Source organism: Ursus arctos, unplaced genomic scaffold (assembly GCF_023065955.2).
Source record: "Ursus arctos isolate Adak ecotype North America unplaced genomic scaffold, UrsArc2.0 scaffold_2, whole genome shotgun sequence".
Lineage (NCBI taxonomy): Eukaryota > Metazoa > Chordata > Mammalia > Carnivora > Ursidae > Ursus > Ursus arctos.
In genome coordinates this window covers 100,629,827-100,655,967 of record NW_026622874.1, presented here as the reverse complement: position 1 = coordinate 100,655,967, position 26,141 = coordinate 100,629,827, and the positions used below count along the sequence as shown (strand labels likewise).

Below are 26,141 nucleotides of genomic sequence, written 5' to 3'. Positions count from 1 at the left end.
ATATTGCAAATACATGTATTGAAAGTCTATGTGGCCCATTCTTTTTTTTTTTTTTTAAGATTTTATTTATTTATTTGACAGAGAGAGAGAGAGACAGCCAGCGAGAGAGGGAACACAAGCAGGGGCAAGTGGGAGAGGAAGAAGCAGGCTTCCAGCAGAGGAGCCTGATGTGGGGCTCGATCCCAGAACGCCGGGATGACAGCCTGAGCCGAAGGCAGACGCTTAAGGACTGAGCCACCCAGGCGCCCCTATGTGGGCCCATTCTGAAGCTTGCCTTCTCTACGTTCCTTGATGGCCTCCTGATGAGCAGCTGTCCTTAATTTTGACGAAGATTAATGTTTTATGTTGTGCTTAGTACTTTTTAAAGTACTTGTTTAGAATACTTTATTTACCCCGAAGTCATGAAGGCATTCTCCCATGTTTTCTTCTAGAAGGCTTATTGTTTTACCTTTCACATTTGTATCTACAATCCATCTCAAACTAGTTTTTGAGTTTGGTGTGAGGTAGGAGAGTCAGCACCTTTAATAGAAAAGACCTTTCTTTCCTCAACGATTTTCAATGCACTCTTGATTCTGTGGCTAGAATTAACTTCCCTACCCACAAATTTGATCGTGCCACTCTCCTGCCTAAATATTTTCAATGGCAGCCCATTGTTCTTAGGATAATGTTCGGTCTCTTGCTTAATGTAGCTTAACAACATCCAGCTTGATTTAGCCACCTCCGATTTCACAAGTCAAATCTGTCTCGTGTTCACCGTCCCACTCTGAGCTCAGACACACTGAGCCCAGTATTCCCGGGACACACTCTCATCTGTGGATCTTTGCGATACAGAATGCTTCCATCTCCTTGTGTTGGTTACCTACTATTCAAATTTCGGGTCTCCCTTCCTCCAGGAAGCCTTCTCTGACTGCACAGTCGCTGTCCCTTAAGTCTAGGTTGAGTGACCTCATTATGTGCTCTCTTGTAGCCCGACTTGTAATTGTGTTTAAGTATCTCCCCCACGGTAACTTCTCTAAGAGAAAGGAGGCCTATTTAGTTCACATGGAAGGTACTTCCTAAAGATTATTGACTGTATGAATAAATATAAGGTGAACGACTCCTCGTGGGCCTTGGGGAAAGAAAGGGGTTTCAGTTCTCAGATCCAACATTCGGCAAATAGGTTAGTATTTCTGAGCCTCAGTTTTCAAATCTGTAAAATGGGAATGCAATATTCTCTAAGTAGGGTTGCTATAAAAATCAAATAAGATGCTATCTAGCGCAACGACTGGCCCACGGCGGGCCCTTTTAATATTGATAAAATTACGGAGTGTACGAGGCACCTACTCTTCTCCATGCGCATGCGCCGCCCTCGGTCCGCCGGGAAGCCCTGCCCCGCGCGCCCCCGCGCGTCCCCACGCGTGCGCGTGTTCGACCAGAGCCCCAGGGGCGGGCCAGAGGTGAAGGGGCGGGACCTCCTCAATACGCCTGCGCCGTGGGGAGGCCGTGCGCCGAGGAGGCGGGGCCGCGCAGGCGCGCAGAGTGCCCCGGCTCCGGAGCATAAACAAGAGCGGGCACGGGATGAGGCGGCGGTTGATCCCCGGGCAGCCAGCTGCGGCCAGCGAGGCGGCGAGCGGGGCCCGGAGCCGACCCTGAGCGCACCCGGCACGCTCTCCCGCGCGCGATCCCCCAGCCGGGCCCGCCCGCCGCGCGCCCACCATGAACCTGGCGAGTCAGAGCGGCGAGGCCGGCGCCGGCCAGCTGCTCTTCGCCAACTTCAACCAGGACAACACGTAAGGCTGGGCGGGGATCGGGGATTCGGGGTCCGGGGTCCGAGGCCTGTGGCCGGGACGGGCGGGAGCCTGGGGCCGGGGCTGGGCCGGGTGGGAGGCTGAGGCCGGGGCCCGGGCCGGGCCCGAGGTCGGGCCTAGAAGTTCGGGGTGGAGGCCGGGGCGGGCGGGGGCGCCCCCGGGGGGCGGGCCCGGAGCTTGGAGGGAGGGGCGCTCTCCTCGGAGACCCTCCGGGCGCTGCGCTGCATTGGAGCTGGGAATCTCTGGGCGGGGAAGGTGATGGAGATAGGAAGGTGTTTCACCCACCCACCGAAGGGTTGCTTTACCTTTTGGGACCTCCCTTCTCACAAAGTTGGGGCAGAACTTTGTGCCTTGACCTGTTGTCTCAGCCGCTTCCGGAGCGATGAGAGCGCGTTTCTTCCTTCTCTCCCACCTCTCCTTCTTCTCAGCCCTCTTCCTCCACTCCTTCCCCTCTTCAGGTCCTTCTAGTCTCCTCATCATCTTCGGGCCTCTTTCCCTTCTTTGCTTTCCTTTTCTTCTTGTTTCGCTGTTCTTTTTTTAGGTAACTTTGATGTCCTGCCCGAGCAAGAAACAGATTTAGCAATAATCCTGGCCTCTGATCCGGGGAGAAACTGAGCCAAGAGGGACCTGAGGAATCTGGGGCCATCCTTAGGGGAAGAGAGGCCACTGATGCCCACCCATGGATTTGGAACGCTGTTTGTCCAAACTCATGTGGTTTGAAGCTGATTCTTCACAGGCCGTCTGGGTGACCTGTGAGGATAGTTAATAGGTGACGTTTCTGGAAAAGGAAGGAGTTGTGGAACTGGAAGGGAGGAGAGCCATCTTGGGAAGTGAGTAAGAGGAAGTGATGTAAGTTAGGAGGAATGGGTCATTGGCTTCATAGTAAGTAGTTGGTTGAGTTGTTGCTGGCTGAATGGGATCAGAAAAGTAGGGGGGAAAGATTTTTTTTAATGAAAGTTAATTGTGGAGCAGTAGGCAGAAGGTGCTGAGCAGCACCTCCCCAGAATTGTGAGGTTAGTGCAGATGGTGTGGCAGGTGGACCGCAGGGAGGGTGGGAAGGAAGCCCATCTCCTGCTCCAACTTCAGATGAGGGACCTGAAGTTCACGAAGGCCTAGAGCTGCACCTGGATCTTCCAGTTGGCCAGTAGTGGAGTGGGCGCGGGACTGACAGCTCTTCCAGTGATCTTCCCACCCTGCCACACTCTTCTCTACCTGAAAGCTAGGATTTTGAGGACAGTGAATTTAGAAATCCTACTGTAGCAGTCTTTAAAGATTAAAGCTACCACATACATAAGCATACTGTGTGACCAAAAGCCAGTACAACAGAAACATCTTGGACAACCTGTTGCACGTGATTGTAATTGGGATAGACTAGATTATATCCATCCAAGAAGCGAATAGAGCATTTCAAACCATCTGTGATTTGGTTCTTAAGCCCTTAGTATTTTGAGATGGGTAAGAAATGGTAGCTTTGTGGTTGTTTTTATGTCTCCTATAAATTAGAGAAGTTTCAAAACAGTTTCTGCTTTTTTTCCTCTCAGTTTTTCACTACCCATTGTTTATGTTGAAAGGAAATAAAATATGAGACTGTTCTCTTTTGCTGTTACTTCAAACGGGCTACCAAATCCCCTATGTAATAGAATATATTCATCTGGCTGGAAATAGACCTTTTCACACTTGGAAATCACGTGCTTCCCCACTCCTCAGTGGGTCCTGAAGTTCAAGAAATTTTTACGTCATAATTTGAACTTGCCAGAGACCTTGATCTAGTATGAACATAAATTGTTAAGAAATAGTGAGTTAGGATTCTACTAGAAGTTTATCAATTAAAATGACTGTAATTTGTCCTAAAGAAATACACGAGTTCCTGAGGAAAGGCTGCACAATTTACGCCTTTGCCTCCCTTACCGTCTCCAGAGGCTATCATTATAGAGGAACACAGTCTTTCACAAGACAAAGGTTATTGGTCTGGGATCCACATTCACCAGGGGGAAGTCTGGAAGCCATTTCACTTAATAGAATACGTGTACGTTACACAGGAATGCTTAACAAAGAGTATAGCTTGCATAGCAAGCTGTATCTGTCCTTCCTTTTTGTCCTGACAATGTGGTTTCAAATATTGTGCTCATTTTTCTAGGATTCTTGACCTGAAAGTATAAAAGTTGTCTACCCTTTGTTTGATTGTGTGTGCGTGTGTGTGTGTGTGTGTGTGTGTGTTTTGTTTTGTTTTGTTTTGTTTTAACCTAGAGCAGTGAAAGAGGCACCAGGAACAGCTGATCTCAGTCACCTATTGACTGGTTAGTTCCAATCCTAGTTTCTGAAAGTAACAGTTTGGAAGGTTTATTTTGGAGGAATTTTTGGCTTTTTGAAATAGAAGTTAACAAACTAATAAGTGGCAGAGTGTCGCTTAATTGAAAATGTCAAGGACCGAAGTCCTCCACCAGATGCCACTCAGCTTGTGGGAAGCCTGTGATGTGGCAATGTCTGTTTTAAACTACGTCTCCAAAAGGGGTAGACGGAAGAAAGGGACTTGATTTTCCAAGTCTTCTGTTTGTAGCATCGATGTTGTTAGTGTCCAGAAAAGTTAGGGAGACGCTTGTTTAACTGAGGTTCTTCTAGGTTACAGATGTAGTTGTGGGAAAGTCCCTTCTCTCCACTTTCTCCTCATCAGTAAATTGAGAGGCTTGATTGTGGATGGGTTTTAAGGATCCTTCAACCTTAAAGTTTTAGGTCATTCTGCCTGCTGGGTAGAGGGTGTGTTGGAGGAGGGCAGACATCACCCAGGAGGGTATTGTCCAACAGCAGTGGCCCGTGGAGAGCAGACTGGTCAGCCATCGGGACTTAGTGTGACCCGTGGGATGTGGGTGGTGCAGGGAAGTTAAGGTTACTCCCAAATCTCTGGTGTGGGTTCGGGGTGAACAGTGATTCCATTATGGGGGAAAGATTAGAGGAGGATTTAGTTTGGAGGGGAATGCTGTGAGCTGAGGGAAGGGCCTGCTGTGGCGATGAACTTACTAGCTGGGGCCCCCGGGGCCTCCCAGGTCTCAGCAGTTCATGTGGTTTCCTTTTTATGGGTGTGGCCCAATGCCACTGAACCCTCTAATCAAATAAGAAGATAATGGAAAGGGAAAGCCTTTCAGGACTAATTATTGGTAAGAGGGCAAAGAAAAGAAAAAGGAGTTAAGAGAAAGATCTGATTCACATTTGGGGGGTTTGTTTTTTTGTGGTTTTTTTAAGTGGAAATCACTTTTTTTTTTTTAGATATTGAACACTTAGTTTAAATTCGGTGACAGGCTTGCGGTTAAAGATGGTGGGTCAGACACAAGCATTAATTTTGGCTCCCTCCCAAAACCCTACTAAAATGTCAACCAATAAAATACCAAACGATACTTTAAAAAGCTGAAAGCCATAGGATAGGGAGAATAAGGAAGGAGTCACTAGCAACAACAATTTGGAAGCCAGCAAGTAGTACAGGAAAGTGGATCCCAACTCGCTAGTTGAGAAAGCAGAGAGTCAACCTACTTTAAACTGCAGAGTCCCCAAAAGGCTCAGGATTGGCAGTCTGGGGAAGCTCTAGAAGTAGAGTAAAGGGGGACTGGATGAAACTAAAGAGGGTCGGCCCAAAGCATGTTCCAGAAGCGCTCACTCCCCCATCCTGACAAAGGCCGCGGACCTTGTCTCCAGAGTGTGTAACAGGGTCTCTGGATTCCGACAGCAGGTGCAGCCGGAGGCAGGGGTATAGTAGTGAAATGTGGGCTTGGGTACATCCATCCTTTTTTCTGTTATAGCGAGCTGGGTTTTCCCTTTGTCAGTAAAAGATCTCACTGTGTTACCTTTAAAAAAACACACACACACACACACATTTATTGGGGAATAAGATTATTTAATAAGGAAATCTCAAACTTACCTGTTAATCTGCCTCTCCGATTAGTATGTCTGCCACTGTATGGTCAGGCAAATCATGAGAAATTAGTAAAAGCAGAATCAATCCCCAAAGAAGGATGTATGAACCTGATTGCTGGTGTTACCACCCTTTAAAAACATATACTTTTATTGATAAAGTATATATTCATATTATACATGTCAAAATAATTGAAATATTTTTGCTTCCATTTCTGGCTGATTAAGGTTTTGTAAACCATGCAATTAAAATTCTGGCTAAGGTGTTTAATATCCTAAACCAGTTTTGGAATATCTCTAAGACCATCAAAGTTCTGATGTTTGATCACCAAAGCCCAGTTTTGACAGATTCGTCTGTTAGGAGCACAGCATCAAAATCCAGGTTCTCATTAACTATTAAAGCTCATTAACTTTGTCCATGGAAGAAGCCCTCTCTAAGCTTATATATATAAGCTTATATGTAAGGCCGATAAGCTTGGTGATTTGGTTCCTAAGTCAACAAGAAATTTAGAATGGGAGAGGGGCTGTCAATGATGGGGGGAGGGTCACAAGGAAGTGACACCTGTCAGCAAAACAAAAGGTGGAAAATGTTTTTAGAAACTCAGCACTACAGTCTGGCCATCTGAGGTCAGTACACAAAACCCTCAATTCCTTGTTAGCGTCTGAGAGGGTCGCTGTATTGTAATAGTAGGGTAGGTTTAATGATGGGAGTCCCGGAAAATGTTAAGAATTCCCCATCCCCCTGTGATAGGAACACAGGAAAGCATAGGATACAAGAATGACTTTTTCATTTTTTATTCAGAAATGGCAGGGGAAAGGTATTGGTGCTTAAAATAGCAACCATTAGTTATCTGGAAAACATTTTCCCAGATACCAACTTCCCAAAGTTGTAGATTACCGAGATTTTTGTTTTTTATTTTTAGCTTTCCTGGATAGTCTTCTATTTTTATTGGCTTCTTTATTGCTTTTCAAAATATTTACAGGTAACAATACCTAATTACTTTATTAATATAAGTAATTCAGTATAGTGAAGTATTTTTGCCCCCCAAAACAGGCTGGTAGTTTTGTTTCTGTTCATACGGCCAAGATGTACCAATTACAGCTTAAAAATTTAATAGTGCTTATAGCACCTCTGTTCTTAGAATATATTTCTTCTGCATATGGTGAAAGAGAGGTTGGAAATCTCAAGTTTTTAATAGATGAAACGGCCGTTAGCGGGGCCCTAGTTTTTATCTTGGTGTGCGGATAGCCCCGGTCCGGTCTTCTGGTTTGTCTTCTGCCTCCGCTGGTTTCCATGTCCTCCCAGCTGTTGAGTTCACAGCAGTCCCAGGAGCTGCTTGCTCGCGTGTCCCACGCTTCCTGCTTTATTGGCTCCTCTTCTGTTTCTCAAAGCTGTGCTTTCTTCTGTTTTTTTCTGTGGTCGGTCACGTTCCAGAGAGTAGTAATCGTCTGATGAGGACATACTTCAGTCGGTGTCCCGCAGCTCGTGTGCTGGGGGCCCGGAGAGCCCGCGAGGTCCCCTGAGGCCCCTTAGCAGACGCCGCGGTGCTGGGGTTGGCTGTGAGTGGCTTCACCTTTTCTTTGTCGGTCAGCTGGGTAGTCTTCTGATGCCAGGTTCTAAGCGAGCTTTCTGCCCCGTTTTATTTCCACCCCACTGCCCGGCCAGAGCGTAACCTACAGGTGATGGAGCCGCATTTGCTGTGGCCGTGCCGAAAGCAGAGGGTGTCATCGTCCGCTACACCGTAAATGTCTTTGTTTAAAGTTCGGGGCGTCGGCTTATTTAGCTTTTGGACTTGTACGTAGATCAGATCACCTGAGAAACCCCACTTTGTTCTGAGGGGGTCATTAACTTAGGGCCAGTTACTCTCATTTATTTGTCAAATTTATCTTTAAGGTTTTGTTGGTTTTAAAGAAGAATATTATCTGTATTTTATTGGCCTTCACCCTTTCCTGGCTGCGGGGTGGGGCATCTCCCTCTGCCACTTTCCCCTTGGCTGCTCAGCCGCCACTCACCTGCTACAAACTATTGGAAATTATTTGTGCTAATGTTTGGTGGAGAGGATGGTTACTGTTTGGTAACATGGAGCTAGTTTGTGCATTATCACTGTCTACACGTATCAGCTCTTATTTCTGATTTGGCTTTTTTGCAGGTCCCTAGCTGTTGGTAGTAAGTCCGGTTATAAGTTTTTCTCCCTTTCTTCTGTGGATAAGCTGGAACAGATCTATGAATGCAGTAAGTGTTTGCTTTATTTTTCCCCCTTCTTAAAAAAAATAGACAAATTATACTTGAATTGGAATGCATTCTCAAATTCTAACACTGTGATTGAAGCCCCGATACCCCCTGACCAGTACTCTTCTTTGCCCTTGATCCTCACAGATGGTGCGTGTTCTCCAGGGTCTGTGCGTGTGCGTACTTACACGTGTACGCGCAGAAACACTTGTTTTATGGGTTGTTTTTTCCAACACATGATACCGTGCTGTATGTATTATTCTGTCATTTCACCCCACTTTAAATGCCATTATTTAAACCATTTAGGTTTCTGTGATACAGGGCTTCCAGGAAAGCCCCCGTGGGAATGATGTATTTTCTTCTGTTGTCATCTTATGGCAGCCGGGTTGCCCACGCGTCAGAGGCACGCCCACACGTCAGGCGGTCTGGAATTGTGGAAGGGTCGAGTGAGCTTTGACTTCTTGCTCGGGCACTTACTCGGGATGTTAGATAGATTGCTTCATCTTGGACCTGAGTTTCTTTGGCTTCCTTTTGCGTGTGTCTGTCTGTGTATGGTAGTGCTTGCTGATTACATGGTAGGTACGGACCCCTCCCGAGACTGAATATGCTAGAAAGCTTGGGGCTCCTCCTACATACGTAACTTGTTTCCTATGCACTTACGTAATTACGCACATGTAACACATACACACATAAAGGTATACTTTTGGTTTTGTGTGTGGTTTTGTTTTACAGACATGAGCTTGTAATACACTTTGTTCTTTATTTTTCTTTTCAAAAACATGACCTCTTTTAAATTGAGGTGATCGTGGATTTATGTGCAGATGTTGGAATTAAAACAGATCTCTTAGACCTTTCTCGCAGTTTCCCCCAATGATAACATTTTGCAAAAGCACATTATAGTGTCACAGCCAGGAGGGTGACATTGAGGGGACCCATTGCTCCCTTTCAGGTCTCCCCAGTTTCACTTGTACGCACATGTGTTTTTGTAAGTTCTGTACAGTCTTAATACCCTTGCAGGTTCCTGTTTCCACCACAAGCAGGACTCTGGATAGTTCCAACACGGTGGGATCCTCCCTGCTGTCCTTTTACAACCACACCTGTCTCCTTCCCACCCCTGCCGACCACGAATCTGTCCTCTGTTTCTCAAATTTTGTCATTTCAGAAATGCTATGTGAGTGGAAGATTATAACCTTTTGGGATTGGCTTTTTTTACTCAGCATCGTGCTCTGGAAGTTCATCCGAGCTGGTGTGTGTGTCTCGGTAGTTCTTTTTTACAACTGAGAAGTATATTCCACGGGTGTGGATGGACACAGTTCACCAGCCCCCTGTTGAAGGGCGTCTGGGCTAATTTCAGGTTTTGGCTGTTACAGATAAAGCCGCTGTGGCTAGAGCTTTGGGTGGGCGTGAGTTTTTACCTCTCTGGGATGAATAGCTAAGAGTACAATTGCTGGGTCATATGGTACCCCCAGTTTTTTTCTCCTCTTTTTAAAGAAGCTGCCCAAGTATTTTCCAGGTGACTGTACCATTTTCCATTCCCACCGGTAGTGTCTGGGAGATCAGTTCCTCCCTCTTTGCTGGCATTTGGTGTCATCTCTGTTTCTCATTGTGGCCATCCTGGGAGATCGAGCAGTGCGGTCTCACTGTGGTTCTGATTTGCTTTTCCTTAACGGCTAATGATGGTGAGCATCTTTTCGTGTGTTATTTGCCACGTGTATATTCTCTTCAGTGAAATGTCCGCATTTTTGCCCACATTCTCATGGGATTATTCGGGGTTTTCCGATGTTGAGTTTTGAGAGTTCGTTATATGTTCTGGGTATTAGGCCTCTGTCAGACATATGGTTTGTAAATATTTTCTCTGTCTATAATAAGCAACCTGCCCACGGCCTGACGTCAGTTAAGAATCCTCGTTAGAGAGTTGGGAGTTCTCTACGCACAGCATACTTCTTGTGATTGGTCACGCTGGGGTGTGCATTCAGGGAGGGACTGAGTACTTAGCATTTCAGCTATGTGAGCACGCGGTTGTGGGCAGTCGTCCTTATTCACAGTGTCGGTATCTCCTTTCTGAGCGAGTGTTCCAGTGTTGCCAGCTTTGCTTTCTCGATGGTTCGGTGTTCCATTTTGGAATTCTGCCCTATCTGCCTACCTGCCCTATCTCTGAAGAAGGGGGGATTGAGCGAGGAGTGCAAACAGGCTTCTCATTCATTCTTGGTTCCATTTGCTCCACGAACGCGTCCTGAGGACCTGCCGTGCGCCGACCCTGTTCCACGTGTGGAGATGCAGTAGCGGCCACGTTCCTGCCCCTGTGGCACTTGCGTGTAGATGGAGGGAGACAGAGAACGAGTGCAGGTATTTGCGTCCAGTGTTAGGCTGGGGACACAGCGACAAGCAGAGACACAAATACCGCCTACCACCCCTGCATCCCCACCCCTGTTAGCCTAAGATGAAGACTGTTGGGGAAAATGTCATTTCTTCTGCCGGTTACCTGAAATTGTGGAGTTCCCATGGAGGTCAGAGGCTTTACGGGCTCCCTCCTCCCAGGCCTCGGCCTCCTCTCTTCAGTAGGCCTTCGGGTGACCCTCACCTCCATCAGTGGAGTGTCTGACTTCCCCCGACAAGTCTGGTGTTTGTTGCTGCCCCAAAGGCTAGCACCCGGGCCCTTCCTAGGGAGCTCATCAGTGTCTGACTCATACTTCCTGTGGGCTGCCTTAGAGTTTACTCCTTTTTTGTCCTCAGACTTGGCCTGCTGATGCTTACTAAATCTTCTCTTCAAAAAGCCTCTTTTCTAATGTGTAGCTGGAAGATGTGATCTGGGTGATAAAACGGCTGTGAACCCGTGTGCTTGCTTATCTCAGGTGGCTGTCGGTAGTTTGAAAAATCTCTAAACCGGTCCCCTTCCCATGGTCCCACATAGGATTGTTCCCCGTAGGGGATTTTTTCAAAGAAGGGTAGCCTGATCTCTGCATTCCATCGGGCTTTTATGAATGACTGAAACGTTTACGGACTCTGCATCCCAATGAGCCCCTGAACTGTGCAGTGAAAGTGTGGCTGTAGCGACTAGGGTCAGCTGCTTTGAAATCCACAGAATCCCTCCCACCCCAGCCCCCACTTAGAGACCCAGTCCTGAGAAAGGGTGTAAGAATACCAAAGCCTGGTCTTTAGTCTTTCTCAGATGGAATCAGTTCCGTGACTAATCTGTTCCCTTGAACTTTATTTACTGATTTGTGGTGCCTCATTTTTCTAAAGGTTTTTGACGGAGCAAAATGTGATGTCTTGATAATATTGTGAAAAGGGTGGGTATTTACTGACCAGCACGGTGAGGTGAAAGAGATTCCTTTGCTCTTCTTAGTGAACTTTGACCCTTAGAAATACGTGATGAAAATGGACAGAGAACTTTCTGAGGGTTAATACTTTAAACTGGGAGCAGTGAAATTCTTTTCCTCCTGGAGCTTTGTCCAGCTCTCCTCTCTCTCACACGCTTTTATTGGGTAGATGAATGTCCATTCGGAAACAGGTTAGCTACCGAGTCAAGATTGTTTTCTGGAATTTTTCTACAAGGAGGCGCAGAGCAAAGAAGACACTTGATGCCTCGCGATTTAGCGCGGGCTCATAATCTCAGCTGCGCGTCACGGACTCAGACCTTCGCTGTCGGTCACTATTGCTGTTACAGAAAGAATGAGCCAGAACTGGTCTTGGGAAGACCAAGATGAACAACTGCTTGTTCTTCTGTTGGTTATTTAAACAAACAATAAAACCCTTTTGCCCAGAAATAATGGAAGTTTTTTCCCCGTCTATATTGTAATTTCTGAAGTTGCAGGAAGTCCCATGTATGCTTTGCCTGTTGGGTGCGCGCCCTTTTGTCCTGTCATTCTCTGTCTCTGTCCGTTGTGTGTGTGGAGATACGTAATGTGCAAATATGTTGTCTCCCTTCCCTGAAATACTATTGCAATGAAATCCTACCCCCGAGACAAAATAAAGGGAGTATAGATGTTATTTGTAAAATAGCACGTAAGTCGGGAGGAAAAGTAGGCTTTTTTGCATTCTACCTTGTGTATGTTTGCATTTTTAAGTTTCTGAGCTAGGAAAACACAGCACAGGAAGCATTCAGTTCTGAAATTGAGCGTGAGCGGACTGTGCTTATCTGCGCAAAGGTGACCGGCGCCTGCGTGATTAACAGCCATGCCTCCACAGACACAGCACCTTTGACCAGAAAACTCACCGTCCTTGACCCTGCGGGCCATCGTTTGCATCTGAAGGCTGAGAAATGGTGCTTTTGAGATTGTTCCGATTTGACAGACAACCCTGGTTGGAATATTCATTTCCGTGAGATGCATCATGGTTTTGGCTCTTAGGGGGAGAAGTCCAATAGCATTTCCCTGCCCGAATCCGTTGTGATGAAGGGCAGGCTCTTGCCTCTCTTTAGAGCTGCGGGCATCCGCCAGACGCGCCTCGTTTGGACGTGTGTCCTGTCACTTACTTCCTGGTCTCTAGAAGCTTTATCTTTTTCAGCTCTAAGCAGCACCTGCAGAGGCAAAACAGCATTCTTTTTTAAGTCACGTAATTCGCTGCTTAAGTGAAGTTTTGGGTAGGTCATCTCTGCGAAGAACATTTGTCAGAAACTTTGGCCTAGAGTGGGCCTTGAAGGCAAAGCTTTCATTGACGCTTGAGGTCACTGAGCTTTACGTTCACACTTTCTCGGGGGTGGGTCGAGTGAGTTTTGATCGGGGCCGAGTGTCCATGACAGGCCACCTTGAATAATCACAGATGTTGAGCCTTCTTTCTCCTGCTTTCCTTGGATGGCAGGGCCCTTGGGTTACGCTTCGTGCGCCATACTTTGGTGGGAGGGCCGGGCTGGGTGGGCTTCGGTTTAGTGGGAATTAACTGCATATGTTTACGTGGTTAGGGTGCTCTTGGGAGTGAGGTGTCATGTCAAAATGTTAAAGAGGTTCTTGGGATCCTGCAGTAGAAAATTAACAGGCCCAAGCCACCAACAGCACAGAAAGACAGGTCACTTTGTGAAGGTGTGTTCCTGAAAAGGTGGGCACTTGGTGTGGAACGGAAGGGCGCTCTGAAGCAGGTCCTTGTGTGCTGTTACTGCTTCCCAGGTGGTGACAGAAACATGTTACCGGCAGGGTCACCGGATTGATCTGCCCTTGCACAAGGGCCTTGACCTTTTCCCAGTTCCTGGCTCCTTTGGAAGACTGATGAGAACTGCGGTGGTTTCAGAGACCCTGAAGCCTGCGGGAGGGTTCTAGAATTCAGGGCGTGGGACTCTCCAAGAAGACCCCCCCCCCTGCTCTGCACCTGCCGGGAGGTTCCACCCCAACAACTCCCATCCGCCCGCCATCCCTGCTGCCCTACACTTCTTTCCTCACAATCCCAATTCTGCGATAGTCTGTGCAGTTTAACAGCTTTTTCAAGATGTGGTTTATGTGCTGTAAAAATCACTGGTTTAAAATGTACAAGTGAGTGGGTTTTAGTATATTTCCCAAGTTGTACAACATACCTAGTCTGATTTGAAGACCTGTTTATCCCCAAAAGAAACCCTGAGTCTCTCAGTAGCACCACTTCCGTGCAGCCGCCCCAGCCCCGCCCGTCTGCTCTCTGCGTCCGCGCCGGCCGCTCTGGACGGCTCAGAAACTGCAGTCAGATGGGCCTGGCTTCTTCCACTTCGAGTGTTTGCAAGCTTCGTCCACGTGCGAGCGTGTGTCCGCGCCTCCTTTCTTCCTGTTGCTCAGCGATATCCCCTTCCACGGACACACCATGTTTTGTCGAGGGACGCTCGGTGGTTTCTGCTTGTCGGCGGTTGTAGATGGTGCTGCTGTGAGCACTTGTGTGGACGTGTGTTTTCATGTCCCTTGAGGAGAGAGATGCCTGTCGGAGTGGAATTGCTGGGTGAGAGCTTTCTTTGGCCCACCTGTGAGTCGAGCGGTCAGATAAACTCCTGGAGCTGGGCGGATGGAATCAACAGAAGAACATGTGGCAGTGGGTAGATAGTGCCGAGTTGCCCTTAAAAAGGGTTCTTATTGGGGCGCCCGGGTGGCTCAGTCGTTAAGCGTCTGCCTTCGGCTCAGGGCGTGATCCCGGCGTTCTGGGATCGAGCCCCGCATCAGGCTCCCTGCTCAGTGGGAAGCCTGCTTCTCCCTCTCCCACTCCCCCTGCTTGTCTTCCCTCTCTCACTGTCTCTGTCAAATAAATAAATAAAATCTTTAAAAAAAAAAGTGTTCTTATTAACAGGGTCCGAGTGCCCGTATTCTCGCTTACTACAACACGAGGCATTACCAGACATTTAATATTGATGAGTCTGAGATAAAAAGCACATTCATTTGCCTTTACATTTCTTAAATCATACCTGAAACGGAACTCTCTTTTTTTCATGTGGTCATTTGCTTCTTTTTTTTTTCTGCTTCTTTCGTGTTTTTCAGCTGTTCCTTTGCCTGCTTTTCTGTTGGATTATTTGTCTCTTACCAGTTTATAGCAAATCAGCCAGTTGGTGGTGGGTTTAACTATTTCTCCTGGATTGTTTGCTTTTTGACCTTGTTTATGGTCTTTTTACCGGGTTGAAGTCTCGAGTTTTTTGTCTGTTCAGCTGTATTTGTGTGGTCTCCGAAGGCTTCCATGCTTTGGAGCACCAGAAAGGCGTTTCTTATCTCGGGGGTGCGTAGAACATTCTCCAGGGGTGTCTTTAGTTCTTATGTACCGTGTTTTACACGGAATACTCGAGCCAGCTGGAATGTGTTTTGATGTTATGGTATCTTTCATTTGTATTCATAGGCTGGAAAAGGTAGTTTTCCCATGTCCTCAGTTATTTAGAGGGGCTTACTGAAGTATTTGGAGGTGAAATGTCAAGATAATAATGAGCCTCTTTTTGAAACTTCAGAAAAGAAAAACATAGTTGAAGCGAAATGGCAGAAAGATAAGATTTATTCAGAGTGCTGGGTATGGGAGGTTCATTATGCTGTTCTCTTTTATGAGTATTTCTGGTTAAAAATAGCTTTATGGCCTCCCACATCCCCCCATTTAAAAAGATTCTAAAATTACATCCGCATTTTTTTCTTCATTAAAATTTCAAAATTAATTTTTCAAACTTGCAGTTGGTAGAAAAAACAGGCAAACACCCCAACCCACTAGTTGTTCACTTTCTCTGCACTTGTATTTAAGCAGGTGAATAACAGGTCCTCTCCTCTTCCCACCATGTTGTTAATGGACGTTTTCAAACACAGAAAAGGTCAAAGTACTTCACAGATACACCCATATGTCCGCCCTTAGAGTCTGTTGTTAACACTTTCCTGTATTCATCCTGTCACACATCCATCTGTCCATGGATCTGTCTTATCTTTCGTGTGCATTTCACGGGACATGGCAGGCATCAGCACGTACTTCCTTAAATACTTCATAAATGTTACTAACTAGAGCCCACTGTTTCTTTTTTTATTTTGAGGTAATATTTACATACAATGGAATGTATGAATCTTAAGTAAACATTCTATGTTTTGACAAATCCTACATCACTCCAGGTTTACCATCACTCCAGAAGGTTCCCTCGTACTCCTTCCCCCATCCGTTCCAGCTCCCTTTCACCCTCTAAGAAGCAAGGAGTGTTCTGGGTTTTTCCTGCTATAGATTCCTCTTGGCCATGACAGACCATCACGTAAATGCAGCCCGTGCCCTTCTGGTAAGGCTGCCTGCACGCAGCGTAATGGTGCTGAAGTTTACGCCTGTTGGCGCGCGTCTCAGGTGCCCACTGTGCAAATACATGAGTTTGTCCATCCTTCTGTGGATGAACATCTGTACTTTTTCCATTTTTAGCTATTGTGAATGTAGTTGTTATGAATATTCTTGTACAGATCTTTTTGTGAGCATGTTTTCATCTATCTTAAGTAAATATCTAGCAGTGCAAAGTGTGTTTTGTTTTATGAGAAACTTCGGGATTCTCTAAGAGGCGATCCCATTGCGTATTCCCACCAGTGCAGTCTGGCCCTGCATCCTCCCCCATGTTTGCTGTTACCGATCTTTTTAATTTTAGCCATTTTGATGTATGTATAGTGGTAACTCGTTGTGGGTTTTTTTTTAAGATTTTATTTATTTATTTAGAGTGGGGGGGCAGGGAGAGAGGAGGAAAGTATCTCGACTCCCCGCTGAGCACGAGCCAGACCAGGGGCTCGATCCCATGACCCTGAGATCGTGACCTGAGCCAAAATCAAGAGTCAGATGCTTAAGCGACTAAGCCACTAAGGTGCCCCTGGTAGTTCTATTTATAGTTTTTTGAGGAACCTCCCTACTTTCCATAGTGGCTGGTTGATTTACATTCCCACCAACAGTGTACGACGGCTCCCTTTTCTCCACGCTCTTGCCAACACTTGTCATATTGTGAGGATTAGTAATGCTGAGCGTCTTTTCAAGTTCCTGTTGGCCATCTGTATGTCTTTGGAAAAAATGTCTGTTCTAGTCCCCTGTACCTTTTTTAATTGGGGTATTTGGTTTTTTGGTGTTAAGTTGTTTTTTTTTTAATATAGTTTGCATATTAACTCATTATCTAATGTATGATTTGCAGATATCTTCTCCCATTCAGTAGGTAGCCTTTTCATTTGGCTGATGGTTTCCTTTGCTGTGCAAAAGCATTTTAGTGTCATTTAATCCCATTTGTTTATTTTGGCTTTTGTTTCCCTTGCCTGAGGAGACTGGTCCAGAAAAATGTTGCTAAAACCAATGTCAAAGAGCTTCTGCCTGTGGTGTCTTCTGGGAGTTTCAAGGCTTCAGGTCTCACATTCAGGTCTTTAATCCATTTTTAATGTTTTTGTGTGTGCTGCGGGAAAGTGGTCCAGTTTTCCCAGCACCATGTTTTGAAGAGACTGTTTTTTCCCATTGTATATTCTTGCCTCCTTTGCCATAGATCGGTTGACCATGTATGTGTAAGGTTTTTTTCTGCGCTCTCTGTTCTGTTGATCTCTGTGTCTGTTTTGTGCCAATACCATACTGTTTGGGTTCCTGTCGTTTTGTAGTGTAGTATGGAATCAGCGTAATTCCAGCCTAGTTGTGCTTTCTGAGCATTACTTTACTGGCTATTTGGGATCTTCTGTGGTTCCATACAGATTTTACGATTCTTTTTTCCAGTTCTGTGAAAAACACCTTGGTATTTTGATAGGGATTGTGCTGAATCTCTAGATTGCATAGGGTAGTATGAGCGTTTTAACGATATTAATTCTTCCAATCTATGAACATGGAATATCTTTCCATTTATTGTGTCTTTTCCAGTTTCTTTCATCAGTGTCTTAGAGTTTTCAGAATACAGGTCTTCCACCACCTTGGTTAAATTTATTCCTAGGTATTTTGATATTCTTTTAATGCAGTTGTAAATGGGATTATTTTCTTAATTTCTTTTTCTGATATCTCATTATTAGTATGTAGAAACACAACTGATTTCTATATGTTAATTTTGTCTTCTGCGATTACCAAATCATTTATAAGTTCTGGTAGTTTTTTGGTGGCGTCTTTAGGATTTTCCATATTATAGTATCATGCCATCTGCAAGTCGTGATCGTTTTACTTCTCTTCCACTGTGGATGTGCCCCCTCCCCTGGTTTTAAGGCCTTCAAGAAAACACCTGGTCACATGGAGAGGCATGAGGACCACTTTTGTTAGAATCCCATGACTCGCATTGCTCTGCACGCAGCTGATTGAGCTCTTTTCAGATCCCAGGGAGATTACATCAGTCAGTCTCCTGGAAAACCAGGACAGATTTTTCTCTCCAAACTGAAAAAAAACCTGCCACTTGTGTGGCAGGATGGACAGTGATTTGTATCTGTATATCTTTATATCTACCTACCTACCTTTTTTTTTTTTAACTGAAGGCTGGTTGGCACACAACGTTCCATTAGTTTCAGGTGTGCAGCGTAGCGATCGCACAACTCTCGTGGCATTCTGTGCTCACCACAAGTGCAGCCACCGTCCGTCACCACACGGAGCTGCTGCACCGCCACGGACTATATCCCCGACGCTGCACCTTCCGTCCCCATGGCTTACTGCATAACTGAAAGCCTCCCCCCTACTCCCCTCCGCCCGTTCTTGCCCGTCCTTCCAACTCCCTTCCCTCTGTCAGCCACCACCTTGTTCTCTGTATTTATGAGTGTTTCTGTTTGTTTGGTTTTAGGTTCCACATGTAAGTGAAACCATATGGTATTCGTCTCCCGCCTAGTACCCTCTGGGCGCGTGCATGTTGTCGCAGAGGGCAAGATCTCCCTCTTCCTCCGTGGCCGAGTAGTACCCCAGTGTATGTGTATACCACATCTTCTTTATCCATTCACTCCTCAGCGCATACTTGGGTTGCCCCCAGATCTTGGCTGTTGCAGATAGCGCTGCAGTGAACTTGGGGCGCATACGTCTTTTCAAAGTAGTGTTTCATTCTCTTTGGGTAAATACGCAGCGGTAGAATACCTGGATCGTATGGTATTTCCATTTCTAAGTTTCTGGGGAGCCTCCGTACTGTTTTCTACAGTGGTTGCACCAATTTACGTTCCCACCCACAGTGCACCAGAGCTCCCTTTTCTCCACATCCTCGCCAGCATTTGTTACTTCTTTCTGAGGATAGCCATTCTGACTGGTGGGAGCTATCTCATTTGCATTTCCCTAATGATTTAATTTGCATTTCCCTAATGATTAGTGATGTTGAGCATCTTTTCATGTGTCTGTTGGCCACCTGTATGTCTTCTTTGGAAATATGTTTATTCAGGTCCTTTTATCCATTTTTAAATCAGATTATTTGGTTGAGCCAAATAAGTTTTTTATATATATATTTGAAATTAACCCATTATCGGATACATCATTTGTAATATCTTCTCCCATTCAGTAGGTTGCCTTTTCATTTTCTTGAGTTCCTTTGCTGTGCAGAAATTTTTTCTTTTGGTGCAGTCCCAGTAGTTTATTTTTGCTTCTGTTTCCCTTCCCTGAGGAGACCCATGTAGAAAAATATTGCCAAGGTTGAGGTCAAAGAGGTCACTGCCTGTGTTTTCTCTAAGGAGTTTTATGGTTTCAGGTCTCACATTTCAGTCTTCAATCCATTTTGAGCTTATTTTATGTGTGGTGTGAGAAAGTGGTCCAGTTGCATTCTGCCGGTGGCTGTCCAGGTCTCCAGCACCATTTACTTAAGAGGTTCTTTTCCCCTTTGGATGTTCTTGCCTACTTTTACTTCTCTTTCTTTCCTATGGCTCTGACCAGGACTTCCAACACTGTGTTGGATAAAAGTGGCGAGAACGGGCATCGCTGTGTTGTTCCTGACCTTAGTGGAGAAGGCTTTCAGTTTCCGACCGTTGCGTCTGATGTTAGCTGTGGGCTTGTCATATGTGACCTGTGTTACGTTACGCCGTAACGTAACACCTTCTAGTTTTTACGTAGTTCATTCCTCCATTTATCCTGGCTTTACTGCGTTACCAGTCGCTCCATTAACGTGTGGTAGCTCTCGTACGTGAAAACAGACGCTCGCCCTAACCGTACAGATGATACGGATAAGCAGCATGACGGCTCGTTTCTTCACCTCCCCCTAACACGGCAGAAGCCGGTTGCCGGAGTTCTCCACTTCCTCCCCGCCTTTCACACTTCATTCTGCCTCCACCTCTCCATCAAGATTTGTCAGGGTCACCAGGTGACATCCGTGTCCCCAGATTCAGTGACTGCCCCACGCGGCCGCTCTGGGCACAGTTGCTGTTTCTTTACCACAGCGTCTTCCGTTGGCTTCTGGGTCACAGGGACCTGGTTTTTCTCTCTCGCTCGGTCTCGTCGCTGGCTCTCCTCCTCTGCCTGACCTGGAACTGTTGCGGTGCCGCCCAGGGCCTGGGCCTGCTTCTCTCCCCGGCCCCGGCCCCGTGCTGCCGGCTCTGTTCGCCACTCCCTCCTCGTGCCTGAGCAGAAGCTTGGGTCAGCGTCTAACTGTATGTTGAATGGGTGAAGGAAAGAAGGAAGGTTGCGTCAGACAGAGGGGTACGAATCCAGTCTCTGAAGCAAAAAAGACAGTCAATTCTCATTGTTCACGGTAGTCCCATCTCTCACGTTGCCGCGAACGCGGAGTCAGCGAGTACTGAAGGGTTAGGTCCCTGTGAGCCTCTGGCCGCAGTGTCTTCATCAAGTGATGAATACTTGAGCTTGTTTTATGCGTTTCTGTTTCAAGGCATCTTATTTGAATATATATTGTTGATTTATTAACAACGAACTCACGGCAACAACACTGTAACTCATGCTAAACAAAGCTTATCTGATGCACACGGTTCTCCGGGAGACGCATCACAGCCTTCTTGCCCTTGGGAGCACCAGACGGTGCGGTGGCTGGGGCCTGTTTTACACTGTGAGATCACGGACCGAAAGCACAGAATGCGAAAAGACAGACCACGGAAAGGACAGTTGTTCACAGTAGGAGCGGAAAACAAGAGAGCAGAGTGTAGCGCCCTGGCCGGCTTCAGCTGGGAACGTGCGTCCGGCACTTCAGCAGTTTTTTGCTGCTTTGTGCGTGTCCACGGAAGACTGTAGAAGCACCACAAGGATTAACCTTGAGGGTTACAAATAAACTTCCGCAACCAGGCCAATGTACAGATACAGAGTCTGAATCATGAGGATCGACAATAAGTTTTTTTCACCACCGATTTAACTTAGAGGGGCAGTGAATTTAAAGAATATTTACTTATGTTATAAGAAATCCGTGTCTCATAGGCCAGCTTCTCTTCACTGTCTCCCAGTCGTCCAGTGAATAAAGCCGAGGCTCCAGCTCTTCTTTGACCGTTGAAGAGCTGGGCGCCGGGTCTTACAACCAGGAAACAGCAGAGTTGGGACTCAGTCTGATGTCCGTGAGGGGCCTGCGTCTCTGCGTCCCCGTCACACACCCTGGACGCACTGAGGATTGAGGCGCTGCAGCGCTTGCCCAGGGCTTATGCTAGAACGAACGCACTTGGACTTTACCACCCAGGGGCATGGTACTCCTTCACCACTGACACAAATATCGTGGGTAGCATCAGCCCATTTTTTAGATATGACCTTATTCAGGAGATTATTGTGTTTCGTGTAATGGTATTTTGAAAGATTTGGGAAATAACCCAGAATCTAGTCCCAGGTCTGTTTTCAGTCATCCAACAAAGTTACAACCAGCTACTCTTGGGCCGGGCAGTGCTAGACCTGGGGGTACAGCCTGACCTGGCCGGGAACACCCCCAGATGCCCAGTGGTAATGTGATAACTGCCAGAACGAGAAGCAGAGAAAGTGATTGATTAAGTGCATCAATCATTAAATCCTGAAGAAAGAGCGAGGTAACTGGCAAGGGGAGCCTGAAGAAGGAGACTTGGGACAGTGAATGAGGAGCACCCTCGGTCCCCGGGCCTGAGCGGCCAGCCACCTTGCACAGCTGAGTTTGGTGGCCAGGAGCCCTCCCAGCGTCTGCTGGTCCTGCGGGCCCACTGCTCACCAAGCAAGCTTCTGGTCATAATACAGTGTCTCTACCAGTTTCCGGGGGGAAGGGGCTGGTCAGAGAAAGCAAGTATTGGGCCCTGAAGGACGTTCTCACTGCTCATGGTCAACATTCTGGCTTCGGATCGGTCTCATCTGAGCTTGGTCAGCCTGGCGATTGAGCTTGGCCATGTGCCAGACGGCACCGCGAAGGCTAGAGACCGCTTATCGGTAAAGACAGAACATACATCCTGCCTGCTGTGGCAGCGGGACCTCTCTTGATCCTGCCCTTCAGTGGGGAGTCGGGTCCTAGAAGGGACTGGCCGCTCTTCTAAGATGCTGCCAGGCTGGGAGCTGCAGCCTGATGCCTGCTCTGTTTTCGTCAGGCTTAGCCTGCTGCCGTGGGAAGGAGCAGTTAGGGTTTCAGTAAAAGTGACTGTGAATCAGACACTTGATTCCATTCTAAGTAACAGCAAAATCCTATAGTTTTCCCCACAGGCCTGTGTTATGTCACTTGGTACATACATGACTCTGGCCACCACCCACTATGTGAGTACCTAGTCGTGCTGAGCACATGAGACCGTCACCTCTATGTTGAAATGACTGATACCAGGCATTTTCCTAGAAATAGTCTCTCTCCTTTTTAAAGATTTATTTATTTATTTATTTTAGAGAGCAAGCAGGGGGAGGGGCAGAGGGAGAGAGAATCTCAAGCAGACTCCTCACTGAGCATAGAACCTGATGTGGGGCTTGATCCCACGACCCTGAGATCCTGACCTGACCCAAGAGTCAAGTGCTCAACTGACTGAGCCGTCAGACACCTCTAGAAATAGTTTTGTCTTAATAGAAGGTCTCTTGGAGCTGCTTCTTTCATTTTCTCTGTAGTTGGGTTTCTAAACTAACTTAAGCGTGTCTTTGTTACACCATTTAAATCCAGCAGCAGAGCCTAACGGGAAGGAATGCTTTTGAGTAACTTTGTATTTTGTCTTTCATGTGAGGTTTCCCATGAGTTTTCACATGAGGGCATCTGCTTTACGGTGGAAGCGTTGCCGAGGCTCCAGATAGCCGGCACTTCCGGGTCCCTGGGTTGGTCCTGTCTGGTCGTCTCTGTTCTGTGCCCCGCTGCGGTGCAGAGAGACAGGGTGCGGCCTCGGGTCGTCGTTGGATTGGTGGACGGGTGTGTGCTTGAGACACCCGCACAGGTGCGCCTCAGTGGCACAGACAGAGACAGGCCACGTGCGGAAGTCACATGCGTTGTTGCTGCTGTGTTTTTTCTACCATCCGGTCTTCTCTTTGCTTCTAGATCTGAGCTTACCAGGTATTTGCTACTAAACAAGGGCAGAAATAAAGATCGGGGACATGTGGGCACTTACTGGACATGGGTGGGTGTGAGGTAACACGTACGGAGGGTCTGTTGTGTCTGTTACTTCCTGTGCAATGTGCTGTGTGCGCTCGTTTTGAACTCGCCATTATGAGTAGGGGATGTCCCCACTTGAAGCGGGGAGCAGGGAGGTAACGGGTGGGAGTGCTACAGGCTGGTGTCGGCAACCCCTCCTAACAGTCACCTAGAGGAGCTGTGATCCCCATTTTACATACGAGGAAGGCAAGCCGTAGAAAGATCGAGTCTTGTAGAGATTATCCGGGGCCCGTGATTTGTCAGGTACCAGGGGGGGAGGGCCAGGACCGCAGGCACCAGCAGGGAAACAAGGCCTCTGTCCTCGTGGAGCTCACACTCCAGGGTGTGTATAAGGACCCGCACCCAGTGATCAGGATGATGTGAGAGAGGAACGAGGAGGGGGAGCAGGGAGCCCCGGAGAGCAGTCTGGCCGCGGCTCATAAGCGGTGTGTGTAGCCCCAGTCTGTCTGCCCCCAAGCTGACCTGCACACTCTGCCATGTTCTGGGACCGTCCACACAGCCCGGTCCCGTCACCAGACAGCCACTGTGTAAGCCCGTTGTGCTCTGCTGGACGCGCGTGTCTACTTCGAAGTGCATTTGTGTGTGTGAGCGGATTGTACCTGTTGACATGAATACATACGCGTTGTTTTCCTCCTTTCAGCTGATACTGAAGATGTGTGCATTGTAGAAAGACTGTTTTCGAGCAGCTTAGTGGCCATCGTTAGCCTCAAAGCTCCTAGGAAGCTAAAAGTTTGCCACTTTAAGAAAGGCACCGAGATCTGCAACTACAGCTACTCGAATACCATACTGGCTGTGAAGCTGAACAGGCAGGTGAGTGACCCCCGACCCAGCCTGCCAGGGGCTCTGTCCGTGTCTCACTGTCCGGGGGGCTCTTGGCCGTCGCTGCCATTGCCGTTGCCCGCAGTGGTCCCCCTCCCTCAGCCCCGCACCGGGTCCCCCCACGCCCCCTCCCCGACTCAGCTCTGTTCTCTCGGCAGGTCACTCACAGCACGCCGTCCCGTCCTCTCTGCCAGGTCACCTTTTCCTCACCCATCGAGATGCGAGCCGTAGCGTTTCTCTGTACACCTGTTTCCTCACGCGGCATGGTTTATTCACCACCTTTCCCTTTTATAGGTGTTCCTTTTAAAAAGCATCTTTTTCCTGTTTTCTTTTTATTTCTCTTTTAAACTGTTACTTTTAAGATGAAGGAATTACTCCTGTTTTTGTTTTCTCTTCCCCACACTCACAAGAACGTCTGGCGCAGAGTACGGACTTGGTGGCTAGCGCTTGAGTTATTTCATGAGAGCACCTCGTGGCTTTTGCTTCCCCACAGAATGCAGCACCGCCCCTAAGCCCCTTCGGCTTCCCTGTGACAACCACGTATTCCACGCAGGGAAAGCTGATGCGGTTGCTGGATGCGGAACGCACGTCACTGCAGGGCGAGGGGGTCCGCAGTGTGCTGACCGGGCGGGGGGGTTGCGGGGGAGGCCTGCTGGGCTTGGTCTGCAAACTGAAGGACATGGTTACAGTAGGAAATTAAAAGACGTAACACGTTGAACGGTTTTTAAACTTAAAACATATACGTGTGTACTCACGCACCGACTGACATGGCGCTGCGTGCCTGCCAAGTTGTCTTCTTGCGTCAGCCATCCCTCGGTGCGCGCATCCTCTCTAAAGTGGAGTGTGGACTCAGACGCCTACACATAGCGTGAGTGCAGCATGAGCTTTGAGACTTCGGAAACCCCTAGGCTTTTACTTTCGTCTTGCCGTGCTTCATTCAACATGGGTTTTTGAAAGCAGCCGACCTTTGCAGACCTGTCCAAGGCGCTTGCTCTGATTTGCATGAGGGGAGGGGTGAGTCAAGCAAAAACAAACCGAAAACACAGACCATACCTTTCTTAACTATAGTTTTCCAGTTTCTGCAATAGTGCATTCAGTCGCTTGGTTTGAGGTCCTGGTACAGTTGGCGGAAAGGGGAGCAGGCGCGGCCGGCTGTGGACACTCCCGAGTTGGTAGGGGAGGCGCTGCAGGAAAGCCGCTGGTCATGGCCAGCGTCCGCCGTGCCGCACGTGTCCAGTCCGCATGGTGTTCCGGCCTCTTGACGTTTGGTTTTCTGTGTCTTCTCTCTTTCCCAGAGGCTAATAGTGTGCCTGGAGGAGTCTCTGTATATACACAACATCCGGGACATGAAAGTCCTGCACACGATCCGGGAGACCCCCCCGAACCCTGCAGGTAAGCTCACGGTGGGAAGAAAGCCCACTTTTCTGATTCTGCCTCTTAAAGAGTAGCTGTTTTCTCCTTGTAGGTTCCACTGGGATAGCGAGCTGTTGAAAGTATTGATCTTAAACCAAGCAAGCTACCCCCAGACCAGACCACAAATCATGGGTTTCGTCAGCCTCTAATTCTGAGGCTGCTGATCGGTTCCCACCAACGGCCTTCGGTCTGTTTTCATAGTCCTGCTGTCACCTGCGGAGCTGGTTTGGGGGGTGGCGCTCGAACCATCGGCACAGCAACTCCCACGGCTGTGTCTGAGCCCCTTTGCTTTCTCCGGTCTCTGTTAAGTGGATGCTAACTTGCGGGTAGCAACTAGACGGGAGCGCCTCTGGGCCTCACTGTCCGTGTTTGCCTCCGTGTGTTACCACAGGCTTGTGTGCGCTGTCCATACACAACGACAATGGCTACTTGGCGTACCCAGGCAGTGCCACCATCGGAGAGGTGCAGGTCTTCGACACCATGAACTTGGTGAGGCTCCTTTTGTACCGGGGTTCCTCTCGACTCCCGCTCTGTGCAACGAGCACCGTGGCCCCATGGGCGTCCACCTTTCCTTGGCTCAGCAGGGTCTGGGTGACCTCTGCCTGCAGATTTCTGCCCTTGCTCCCCCGGCGCTGAGCTTCTGGCCGTGTGGCTGTTTGGGGGAATGGCGAGAGCTCTAAAGACTTCATGGACAAGTGCTCTGCTTTCTGGAGGGTTTCGAGCAGCATTTACTCGGGCCCCTCCCCCAGTAATTCCGGTGCATGTGGTTCTCGTATTGACCGGGATGGGGTTTTGGTCGCAGCCACTAGGCACTGCAGCCGGATGATGATTGGCAGCGTGGGGTGTGGTCTCGCTGCGTGGCGGCCACGTCACGGTGGGTTTGCCTTTCAGAGAGCTGCGAACATGATCCCGGCTCACGACAGTCCTTTGGCGGCGCTGGCGTTTGACTCCAGTGGCACCAAGCTTGCCACTGCCTCGGAGAAGGTGCGTCTGCCGTGGCCGGTAGGAGACTCTTCCAGGGGGTTGGCACCCTGCTGCTCACACAGTCAAGGTACCAAACAAGTGTCTGTGCCGACTGGCTGCCCAAGAAGCACAGATCACAACTCTGCCCCCAGCAAGCTTCTCGGTGACACGCTAGCGTGTGCTGGGCCGCGGA

The 26,141-nt window shown here is 48.0% G+C and overlaps 1 protein-coding gene across 4 annotated transcripts in view; it reads left to right on the top strand.

Moving 5' to 3' along the window:
* Positions 1-1,510: 1,510 nt before the first annotated feature.
* Positions 1,511-26,141, top strand: part of WIPI2 (WD repeat domain, phosphoinositide interacting 2) — a 38,266-nt gene continuing 13,635 nt past the window's right edge. For 2 of the 4 annotated variants that reach the window (XM_057315246.1, XM_057315247.1), the window contains exons 1-6: positions 1,511-1,769; positions 7,838-7,920; positions 23,394-23,563; positions 24,868-24,964; positions 25,377-25,474; positions 25,877-25,969. In XM_057315246.1, the coding sequence (XP_057171229.1) occupies positions 1,696-1,769; positions 7,838-7,920; positions 23,394-23,563; positions 24,868-24,964; positions 25,377-25,474; positions 25,877-25,969 (615 nt within the window). In that variant the 5' untranslated portion in view covers positions 1,511-1,695. The remainder of the gene's footprint in view (positions 1,770-7,837; positions 7,921-23,393; positions 23,564-24,867; positions 24,965-25,376; positions 25,475-25,876; positions 25,970-26,141) is intronic. The other 2 variants (XM_026516338.4, XM_057315248.1) reach the window with 2 other exon arrangements.